General features: G+C 43.8%; 1 protein-coding gene across 1 annotated transcript in view; it reads right to left on the reverse strand.

The window, feature by feature from the left end:
* Positions 1-12,440, reverse strand: part of LOC143838263 (cytochrome P450 2D14-like) — a 50,728-nt gene that overhangs the window by 21,847 nt on the left and 16,441 nt on the right. The window contains exon 2 of the mRNA XM_077339325.1: positions 207-988. Within this exon, the coding sequence (XP_077195440.1) occupies positions 207-443 (237 nt within the window). The 5' untranslated portion in view covers positions 444-988. The remainder of the gene's footprint in view (positions 1-206; positions 989-12,440) is intronic.

The following is a 12,440-nucleotide window of genomic DNA, read 5'->3' on the forward strand; positions in this document are numbered from 1 at the left end:
TTTGGCCCTGGTTTGATCTTTGCTGTCAAATAAGATATGTTCAATGATCAAATATGTTCATCATGAAGTCTAATACCACTAATGGGCTGCACAATTAAACTTCAGCCTCCCCCCATCCACCACCATGGTTGCTCCTTTCAGTCATCCGGGAGGTTCCCAGAGCTATTCAATATGAGCCATCCAGAGTTGGTCTGGCTGGTACTTACATGCTGGGCATAAATATATGGGTTCCTGGCATCAATCTGCAGCAAGTTCCCCAGGAAAGGCAGAGGAGTAGGTCCTGGTGGAAAGGAACTGCTTTTCTTCCTGTACATCACATAATCAAGCAGCAGAGCCAGCAGTAGGAGAGAGATGAGCCAGGGTGTGATGTTGTCCCAGCAAGATGAGACCTGGTCCCAGAGGCAAGAGATGGAAGCTGGGATGACAGCCATCGGAGTCTCCATCTTCCCTGCACTTGATCTTGTCTAGACTAACTCTTGCTGCTGCAGAGCTCAGGTATGCTGCGTTCTGCTCATCCAAATTCTCTTTCTTCCTCTTCTCAAAATCAGACTCGGTATATATGCAGCTACAGCAGGGTAATTAAAAGTTACACAACGCTGCCTCAAGGTAAAAGCTCTTCGTCAAAGTACACATGTAGCAGCGATCTGCGATCAGGACCTCTTTTCTAAAGATAAAAGCACTGCTTGTATACATTAATTTGCCCTTCTTGTTTTCCTAGCACTTAATGCTGGGGAAACCCCACACACAGAAAAGCAAACATGGTTTAGTCTAAAATAGAATTACTAACTCCATTTCTGATGATGAGGCTATTTGCAGCTGCCTATGGGTTATCACGCCCCTGCATACTAGCTCTGCAAAATGGTATCCATCATCGCCGTCCTGAGAGATTGCTGGATATGTGAACATCTTTTGAAAAAGCCAGGAATGCCAGATCTTATGGGAACTGCTCTAGACTACTGGACTAAGGAAGCATCAATAGATTATTTACCTGTATGGGTAAGAAATAATAAATGGTTGTATGAGTCGAATAATAGTTCTAGAAAGGCTGTGTACAAAAGAGGATGCTATCAATACTGGGAAAGACAGTTTACTCTCCAGGCAGCCCGGAATATCAGCTAACTCATGGACATATTATTATCATTAATTAATAACAACAACCATAATAATATTTCTTACTCGCTACTCTTGGCAAGCCAGCTCATGGTGGGTTACAACATAAAAACCCCAGAACAATAAAATCCCATTAAAACCCCATTAAAACACTACAAACACTACAAATGTTCTATAGGTGGTATGTAACACCAAAAATGATTGCTGCAATTGCAAAAAGTTGTGATAATAAGTATTGGAAATGTGCAGATAAAGTAGGTTCTTTCTATTACATGTGGTGGAAATGTGAAAAAATGTATAAGTACTGGGCTAAGGTTCATACAATAATGCAGAAAATGTGGGATTTGAACTTTCCGATGAAGCCTGAATATATGCCACTAAGTTTACCACTGCAGTGCCTCCCAACACACACAAGAAGTCTATTCTTCTAGTGACGACGGCGGCAAAATTAGTGCTGGCTAGAAAATGGAAAACGCATGAGCTACCGTCAATAGAAGACTGGTTGAGCAAATTGGCGGATCTCGCCAAGATGGCTAAATTGACATTAATGGTTAATGGAAAATCAGAAGAAGCCTTTCAGGAACAATGGGGTCCTTATCTGAACTATCTAAAAAGGTAAATCAGATGGGGAAAGGAGCGGGTTCTAATATGCTTAGATTCTAAACAATTGCTTCACTAATGTTTATTATATGTATCTACTCTATTTCTATCTTTTCTGGAAAAATAAAAATTATATATATAAAAAAAAAAACCACTACAAAGCATTACAAAAAACATCATGGTGGAAAAACCCAATCCTTCCGCATACGGTGCTCCTGCCACTGGGCCTGCGGAGGGCTATTATTCACCCACAATGTTTTTCCTTCTCAGAGACAGCTGGCCCATTCCTAGGGATAGAACCCAGATAAGAACTGTGTCCATATCACTGAATTCTATGGAAAGTTTTAATTCCACAGTCAAACCTTAGAGCAGGGGTAGTCCAACTGCAGCCCTCCAGATGTCCATGGACTACAATTCCCAGAAGCCCCTGCCAGCATTCGCTACAAACACTACAAATGTTCCTGCATTCACTGGCAGGGGCTTCTGGGAATTGTAGTCCATGGACATCTGGAGGGCCGCAGTTGGACTACCCCTGCCTTAGAGGAAAAGGAACCCCTAATTTTCTGTGTGGAACATTACACGTTTGCTTGGGTTTCTTTTTTCTAACACTATTTTCTCTTACCTGACTTTCATTTTTCCTGACTGGGTAAATATGCTTCAAATATTCTCTTCCCAAGATGTAAAGGGAATTTATTTCACTTTAGAGAAAACAGCAATACGAGAGAAAATCCATGATCACAAGAACTGGGTATGCAATAACTCATTGCAGTTGATTCATAGCTCTATTGCCTGTTGTTGTTGTTGTTGTTAGTTGAGAAGTCCTGTCCGACCTATCACAACCCCCTGGACAATGATCCTCCAGGCCTTTCTGTCCTCTACCATGGCAGTTGGAACAGGAGAAAGAGTCAGATCGTGAGCTATTGGAGTGGTGACTATACCAATGTGTGGTTGATTGTTGTGCTGATTGAGTACAAAGAGGGGAGGTAGTGTTTGCCTGGGGTTGACCACTAATTCCACCCTCTGCTGGTTGGGCCTTTGCATGAAAAAAGGCTCCTGCTCCTGCTTGTGGCTCTGATGGCATGGTCTTCAACTGAGGGTCAAGGAACAGGCTTCCTCGGGAGGTGATGGGTTCTCCATCTTTGGAAATTCTTAAACAGAGGCTAGATAACCATCTGATGGAGAGGCTGATTCTGTGAAGGCAAAGTGGTGGCAGGTTACAGTAGATGAGCAATAGGGTTGTGAGTGTCCTGCATGGTGCAGGGGGTTGGACTAGATGACCCAAGAGGTCCCTTCCAACTGTATTATTCTATGATTCTATGATTCTGTGATTCTAACCTAGGTGTTCCTGTAAGTATTCAGTGGAGTGCAGAAAAAAAATGAACCATTTATGCAATTGATCAAAGGGCTAGTGATGGAGCTTAGGCAATGACATGCATTGTCTGTATTGTGTTTGTGTTCTTAACTCAGGGGAACAGCAATTATACATGCAGCAAGTGTAGGTTGCTCCACTGGAGGAGAAGATACAGAAACTAGAGGCACACTTGTCCATATTGCATTTCATAATGGATGATGAAGAGTTATTGGACAGAACTCATGAAGCACTCTTGGAAGGGCATTTTTGGAATAGTAGCTGAACCTAATTAATCACAAACATTCCTCCCTTCTCAAATTGCAAACCTTATTAACCACACAACCACCTTACCATGTAGGAAATACCTGAGGGTCTCCCTCCTTGGTTTGATCTAAGAAGCCATTGGCAACAAGGTCCAAATTTAAAGGAAAAGAATCCCATAGTCAATGAGCAAATCAAAAAAATATTTATACCATCCTCCTGCAACAGCTTCTTCTTTGGGGAGAGGAAAGGAAGGCAATTATAAGACACTCCTTTGGGCAGTGAAAAACAGGGTATAAAAACCAACCCTTCTACTAGGAAGGTGCTACTGGGAAACAGTGTCTCCCACAGCCACATGTCCTCATGGCCTCGTGGTGCTTTTGTGCCTCATCTACAGTTTCCCTATCTTCCATACTATTGGTCTCAAATTTGCTTTGTTGTGATGGTCTTGAAAACCCTGCAGCAAGACCAAGGTGGTATCCATATGGAAAGGGGAAGTCTACGTCTTCCCAGTCCAACCCACATGAACATTATTTTTCCTATTGCAATTGCCTGTGATGGTTACTCCCAAAGGATTCCTCCCATCTCAGATTGCAAATTGCAAACCTTACATGACTAACTCATGAGTAAAATCCCCAGGGCAGAGGCTTTTCTTGGCTGTCCTGTGTCCCAGTGGGCGAACAGGAGGGCATTTCTGGGCCTCCCACAGCCCTCCTCCATAAGGCATGCAAAGGCTGCCCAAGGAGACAGCTCCCTCCCTCCTATATCCTCCAAGTTGAAAAGAGCCAGGAGGCCAGGGCAACTTATTGGCAGTTGGACATGCTCTTAGGCTGCCTCCTCTTCCACCCAGCAAACTTCTGAAACTGGCAGGAAGTTGGAGGTGGAGAGTTGACTCCATATTAGCCCTTCCTGGCTGAGGGCTTGCTCCTGATTAGGGCAAAACTACCAGGGCTGGCCATTCCTGGCTGAGGACCATCTCCTAGTGATGGAATATATCCTGTGGGAGGGGGTGGTAAATCAGTCAGGGAGTGAGTTGTCTGCATGCAATTTGAGTCGATTAGCCCTCATCGGCTGAGTGTAATTTGAACTGATTATTAAATGATAAGAATTATTAAAATGATCTCTCCCTTTGGTGACACATCCCCAGGGAGCACCAGTCAGGTAGTGAGTTGTCTGCATGCAATTTGAACTGCCCTCATTGGCAAAGTGCACTCTCTCTATTGGTAGCTGTCAGAATCCCAGACTTGTAAATAAGAAATCCTCTTGACTTGAAGATTCTTTATTGCAAGCAGTATCATACAGAACTCTTAGACTGAACTGAGCAAAACAGGCCAAGCAATACATTATAATATCCCATACCCCCCCTCCCAATGACTGGTTGGCAACATAGGTATCAAAGTGAGACAAAACAAGACCCTGCCAGGTGCAGGTTCTGGGAAACCAGCCAGTGTGGGATGTTGATAGAAGCTAGATGGAGGAATGACTTTGCAGTCGTGAGCGGCCTCTACATTCAAGAAACTAATAGAAAGCACAGAAATCCTTATCCATGGTTCCTCTATATATTTGTGAAACAGCCTGAGGGGTGGAACGTGTCCAGCTGTCCAAGTTGGAATAGGGCCAATCAGGGTGCAGCTAGCACCCTGGCTGTATCCTGATTGGCCCTGCCCCTGCAGCTCCTACCCCCTGTCCCAGGACTCTACACTACACCAAGCTGGCTCTCATATTGAAGTTATGATTGAAGGTATTACATTGAATCATGCCAACCCAGGATCAGGGAATGTTGGCAGTGTCTGCTGGGCTGCCAGGTTTGATCCAGGCAGCCCAGGAGACCCCAGTCTGATTCTGCAGGGAGCCAGATTCTCTACATGAACCAGCTGTTTGGTAGGCTGTGTGGGGAGAACTGAAAACCCCCTGCAAAGCCTGACCAGCAGATGATTCCCAGTCAGGCTTCTCTCTGCAGATCAGCTGTTTATTGGAATGCAGGGGTGAGAAGTTGCATCAGCCCATTTGATACTAAAGGGATATTTCTGGAGCCTAATTTGAATCTCTATGATTCCAGGAGAGAGAGGGGGGGCTGAATGCTGTGCTTCAGAATCAGCCCCTCCCCTCTCTCTGTGTGTATAGTTTAACTGTTCTTCTTCTCTGCCTCTCTCCTGTGATGATGGCTTTTATTGTTACAAGGTTAACTTGAAGAAATCTATAGGTAAATAATTATTAAACACAGCTTCAGCTTTCTATATATGTATTCATCATCCACTCTGAAGAAATCACAGACTCTGCTACACTAAAGGAAGAAGGTGGAATATCTTGCATCTGTTGAGTGCTGGGATATTACCCCAAAGGAATAGACTGGTTATCTCATCTCTGACATAGGGTTATGGGCCCAGCTACAGTGGAATGAATTGTTTTGGGGGGGGAATAATAAAATGGTTGCATATTAAAAAAACTTTGAAAGTATTAGAGCCTGGTGTTCCTATTCACACATGAAGTAACTATCCTCAATGGAGATTCAGAATAGAAAATAAGGCGGTGAAAAAGGATCTCTGGAAAACAATCAAAGAGTCTCCAGCAACAGAGAAGGAACAGAAAGCCCAGTGGTAAAATCAGGACAGAAAGGCAAGGGCAGATAATTAATCATTTATAGATTATAGAGATCTACAATACATGAGAGATTTTAAAACTACAAAGGAACTTTGTAATGGTTTGAGAGAGTTATTTGAAAGAAGCACCTTTAATGGTATTTATCAAGAAAGTTGTTTAATTTGCAATTAGATGATGGAGCCAATCTAGGCAAATCTAGCAGAATTGATGGACCATTTAAATACTATAGGGAAGAAATGTTATGAAAAACACAAAACCATTTTATCTTTGTCAAGTTTGCCTGAAAGTTAAAAATCTTTGGTACATTCCCAAGAAATTAAAGATAATATTTCTATGAAATATGTTGTAAAGGTAAAGGTAAAGGTATCCCCTGTGCAAGCACCGAGTCATGTCTGACCCTTGGGGTGACGCCCTCTAGCGTTTTCTTGGCAGACTCAATACGGGGTGGTTTGCCAGTGCCTTCCCCAGTCATCACCGTTTACCCCCCAGCAAGCTGGGTACTCATTTTACCGACCTCGGAAGGATGGAAGGCTGAGTCAACCTCGAGCCGGCTGCTGGGATTGAACTCCCAACCTCATGGGCAGACAGATTCAGACAGCATATCGCTGCCTTACCACTCTGCGCCACAAGAGGCTCTTGAAATATGTTGTATCACACCTTAAAGAAGAGGCAGCTAGTTGTATCACACCTTAAAGAAGAGGCAGCTAGGAGAGCGGAGAAGGCAGGAGAAAGTGAGACACAAGCTCTTCCTATACAAAAGACTGATAATTATAATTTTTAAAATTAATCTACTTTACAATATGTGAACGAAAGAGGCAAGACAAGAAATGGTTTTTCATGTGGGAAAATGTTTTTTTCATGGGGGCCGTTTTGCAAGAGATTGTATAAACAAAGAAGCAATGACAAAGAAAGGCCACAGGGTGGCAGCAGAAAGTACAGTTTATATTGTCCATCAAAACAACATAGCAAACTCAGATTGTTTACCCTCTGCCCAACCCAACCTACTCCAAAATGATTGTCCTTTTAACCCAAATCAATTCAATTGCTCACCCTTTGTCCAATTCCAACCAAATTAATTGCTTCAAAACTGATTGTGCCATTCTTAATTCAATCAATTCAATGGTTGACCCTCAGTCCAACCCAACCCAAACCGATTGCCCCTCTTTTTTGACCCAAAGCAACTACCCTTAACCAACTCTTGCCCACATTGCCTCCCCTAATTTATTCTAATCGCAAACCCCAACACACAATATGAGAGCCTCTTGTGGCGCAGAGTGGTAAGACAGCCGTCTGAAAGCTTTGCCCATGAGGCTGGGAGTTCGATCCCAGCAGCCGGCTCAAGGTTGACTCAGCCTTCCATCCTTCCGAGGTCGGTAAAATGAGTACCCAGCTTGCTGGGGGGTAAACGGTAATGACTGGGGAAGGCACTGGCAAACCACCCCGTATTGAGTCTGCCATGAAAACACTGGAGGGCGTCACCCCAAGGGTCAGACATGACTCGGTGCTTGCACAGGGGATACCTTTACCTTTAACACACAATATGATCTAACACTTAACCAAACACACACAACACACACCTGGATTGGGCAACCCTGAGATGCCGCAGCTGGTGATTGGGATCACCCTTCTAGAAACAAACATCACACAACAAATCACAACCTACATACATTGAACAACTGGAATGGACATAAGATGTCATAAATAGCAATCAAGACTATCCTTCCAGAAACTCATAATCCTACTACACAGAAATGAGAAAATAGCCTCCTAACAAACATAGAACCAGGGTTTGAGAATAGCTCTAGCAAAAATTAAAGTAACCAAAGAAACTTAACAAAGCCAACAGGATTCCATAGGGAAACAGAACAGTCAAGACAAACTGACTGCCAAACTTGGAAATCCCACCTACACCAAAAGGAACCAAAAGAGGAACAACAACAGGGGACCCAAAAGGGCCAGGGATCCCAAAAATAAGGGGAAGAGGCAGAGACAGCAGAAAAAGGAGATGGGATGAGACAAGGGGCCCAAACTTCAATCGCACTTGGCCGCTTACAACCTCCATCGCATCCCTTGGGACACTAGGGTGAAGGCAAAGGTAAACAATCTGCCTCTGACACTGATGCTGTGTAATGCCAGGCCAATAAAAAACAAAACCTCTACCCTGCAAACTTATTTTGCAGAGCACAGAGCTGACCTGGGGAGCGTGATAGAAACCTGGGTCAGGGAAGGCAAAACAATTGCCCTTAAAGAACTAGTCCCTGCTGGGTTATCTGTCCTCCACCAGTCTCAGACCGCAAGATGGGGAGGAAGGGTGACAATCCTAATCTGAGAGGATATCTCCTTCAGGGCCCTTCCTGTGTGATCAATACCAGATATTGAATGTGTTGGCCATGGGTGGGGATCAATCGAGAGCATGGCCATCTGGTTGGTGTACCATGTGCCCAATGCACCTCCAGATGCCCTGCCAGCTCTGTTAGAGGTGGTAGCAGCTTGGACACTACAGTTCCCCAGACTAATAGTTCTGGGGGACTTTAATGTCCATGCTGAGCTGCCATCCTGTAGAAATGGGCTGGACCCGATTTCAGCCATTGGTGACATTAGGGCTCTCACAATTTGTTGTTGGCCCCACCCATCAAGCAGGCCACACCCAGGATCTCAGTTTCGGCATGGGTTTGAATGTAGATTTGGTCATGGCAAATGCCATGCCATGGTCAGACCATTATTCCCTGAAGGCTCAGGTAAGACTACCACCCCCTCCTCAGTTGGGTGCTGAGCAAATATTAGCTTGCCCATGAAGATTTATGGACCCAGTTGGATTCCTGAATGCTCTGCAGGACTCAATGCCTCCTGTCATTGCTCTAAATGGTCTGGACAGTGACTTGCACAATAGAATGTTGGCTGCCATTGATGAGATAGCTCCCCAACATCCTCTCCAGTCCCATGTCAAGCAAGCCCCTTGGTACACTGAGGAGTTTTGCAGCAAGAAATGGGAACTGAGACGACTACAGTGGGTGTAGCGGAAGACTCACAACAAAGCCTCGAGAACATCTTGTAGAATGTAAATAAAGGCCTATGAGATGGTGTTGAAGTCAGTAAAATGCCATTTTTATTCAACTACCATCGCGTCTGCAAACTCATGCCCAGCACAATTGTTAAGGATAATTCAGTCTCTCAATGCCCTGGCAGAAGGGCACCAAAACATTAGTCAATGGGATATCAGCTGTGAGGCATTTGTGAGTCATTTTGTAGACCAAATCTCAACACTCTACCGTGACCTCCCTCCAACCGTAAACACAGAAAGTGAACTAGAGGCCCCTTGGCTGTCTCTGGAGAGAACACTGAGTAACTTCAGATGATTCATGCTGACTGAAGTGGACAGGATGCTAACCGCAGTGAGGCCAACCACATGGCCACTAGACCCTTCCCATCGTGGCTTCTAAAAACATCCAACATAAGAATAAGGGCTGCCCTCCAGGAGATAATCGACCTTTCCCTCACAATGGGAATATTCCCAGAGGGACTAAAAGAGACAGTGGTATGCCCACTACTGAAAAAAACATATTTAGACTCGCCAGAGCCTGATAACTATTGACCCATCTCACACTTAACGTTTCTGGGGAAAATAGTTGAAAGGGCTGTCGTGGATCAAATATCAGCATTCCTGGAAGAAGCTTAAGTCCTAGACCCATCTTGGTTATGTTTCTGGCCTGGCCATGGGATAGGGACAGTGCTAGTCACGCTGACAGATGACCTCAGTTGTCAGCAGGACAAAGGCGGGTTGGTGCTGTTGGATCTCTTAGCAGCAATCAACACAGTCGGCCAAAAGTTTCTAGCTCACCCTTGGTGATACCGGAATACGGGGGAGAGCCCTTCAGTGGCTGATCTCCTTCCTCCGGTGTTACAGACAACAATGAGAGAGAGATCATCAAGCTGCCAACAACTCATTTGTGGTTCTCACAAAGAGCGGTTCTCTCCAATTTTATTCAATATCTTCATGTACCCTCTTGTCTAACTGGTATAAAAGTTTGGGCTAGAATGTCATCATTATGCAGATGACACCCAGCTCTTCCTCCTGATAGATGAGCACCCTGACTTTCCCTAAGAAGCATTAGCCAGCTGCTGGGAAGCAGTGATGAAATGGCTCAAGAAGAGTCATCTGAATCTCAGTCTTTTAAAGACAGAGGTCCTGTGGCTGGGCAGGAAGGGACGACAAGAGGAATTGCATCTGCCCAACCTGGATGGTGTGCAGCTATCAGTGGCTCACTCTGCCAGGAATGTGGGCATGATACTGGATCTTTTCCTCTCAATGGAAGCTCAGGTCACAAGAGCAGTGCAGCTGGCATTCTACCACATTCGCCAAGCCAAACTACTAGTGCCCTACTTGGCCACAGAACACCTAGGCACAGTTATTTATGCAATGGTCACTTCTAGAATGATTTTCTGCAGCTTGTTCTATAGAAGGCTGCCTTTAACATTGATCTGGAAACTACAGCTCGTCCAAAACACAGTGTCCAGGGTCCTCACAATATCACCATAGAGGTCCCATATCCGTCCCACCCTCCAACAACTCCAGTGGCTACCAGTTAAATACCAGATCAGGCTTAAGGTTCTGGTAGTCACCTTCAAGGCCATACATGATCAGGGCCCAGTGTACCTGAGGGACAGCCTTTCTGCTTACTTTGAGCTCTGCCATATACAACTGGCTAGTGATCCCGGGCCCAAAAGAAGCCTGCTTGATCTTAACCAGGGTCAGAACCTTCTCTGTCCTAGCCCCCATCTGGTGGAATTAGCTCCTGGAGGAGATCAGAAGATCAAGAAAACAGTTCCACAGTGCCTGCAAAAGGGAGCTTTTCTGCCAGGCATTTGCTTGAGCCCGACCAGAATCAGCAGGACCCGCTGGGCCCCTGAACCTCTCTCCCAGGAATCCATATACCTGAACTGAACAATGGACCTGTTTGATTGTTATCTTCCTAAATTGTTATTCTCTGTTGTTGTTATTATTATTACCATTTCTGTATTTCTATTTGACACAAAAATGAGTTTGATGTATGGTTCTTTTATGTTCCATGTGAACTGCCATGAGCTTCAGAGGATGACGGTATACAAATGTAATAATAAAAATGAATAAAATAAAAACAAAAGATTATAGGAATAATAACAGTAACAATATTAATTCTTCCAGATGGCTAGTTGATTCAGGGGCTTCAATGCACATGGCTAATAATTCTGATATTTTCAAAGAGTTAAATAGCAATTTGTCAGAGTCAGTTACAAGTTCAAATGGAAATAGAATGGAAGGTAGTAATGCTTAAATGTGCTGTAGGAATAAAAACTGTTTATGATAAGGTAAGGGATGTCAGAACTAACAGACTATTTGCTTAGAGTGTCAGTTTGGATCAACCGAGGATTTAATGTACATTTTAATCTAAACAGATGTGCAATTACAAAAGACAGAGTTTTGTGTGCACACAGATTTCAAAATAATGTTGTATTTGTACTAGATACAGCCAAGAGTAATTTGATTAAAAATTGTATCCATGTATGGCACAATAGTTAAGGCATCGAGATTTCAAGATTATTGCAGACCTATGAAACAAAGGTTTGGTAAGAGAGACTGACACTAAACCTTTTAAGGGTAACCTAAATACCAATACATGTGACGGGCTATACCATCTCTAACACTTACATCCCAAGAAATAGTTGATCCATAGAGAGAAGCCTCTCCATATCAGCTGTTTGGCAGCTCTAGAGATATTTAATACCCTTATAATACCTCAGAGTCAAAAGATTCAGCTTTCATTAATCAAGCCAAACCCAAATTGCATTTCAGTTGATTTGATCCAAACCCAAAATTAACTGGAACAGCCCTACTTCCTTCTTGTAACTTTTTTCTACCATCCATCAAGAGAACATTCTCAATCCTTGTCAAAATGAGAATGGAATTAAGAACCACTCCCAGATGTGACAAATAATTGGATTAGATAGCGATCAGGAAAATCCCATCTACACACCCTCACTAACCATTGGCTCTACATGGAAACGAGTGCAAGAGATTATCCTTGACAGACAGATATCCCTGTTTGTGCAATTCATTCCATAACACAGAGTTCCTTAAAACTCTTTATCCATATCACCTGGTTCTTAAACAAGTAATTTAAAAAAATCCGCAAGGAAAACAGAAATTTGATGTTACATTTGGTCAATCCAGAAATTAAGTATGTTTCAAAGACCCGCCAAGGTTCAAAAAGTTTGAGAAACAGAAAATCTAGCCATCAGTTCTCAACTTGACACATGAACTTCATACAATAATGGTAATTTCTCATTTAATAAAATACGAAGGACCCCATTAATGGCCTGGAGGAAGACCCGCAGGACCTCCTGGGGTGCCAGGAGTCACTCCTCTGAGAGACACAGATAGAATCATAGAATCATAGAATAATAGAGTTGGAAGGGATCTCATGGGTCATCCAGTCCAACCCCCTGCACTATGCAAGACACTCACATCCGAAGCGTGTTC

The sequence above is a fragment of the Paroedura picta genome, chromosome 5 (genome assembly GCF_049243985.1).
Source record: "Paroedura picta isolate Pp20150507F chromosome 5, Ppicta_v3.0, whole genome shotgun sequence".
Classification (NCBI taxonomy): Eukaryota; Metazoa; Chordata; class Lepidosauria; order Squamata; family Gekkonidae; genus Paroedura; species Paroedura picta.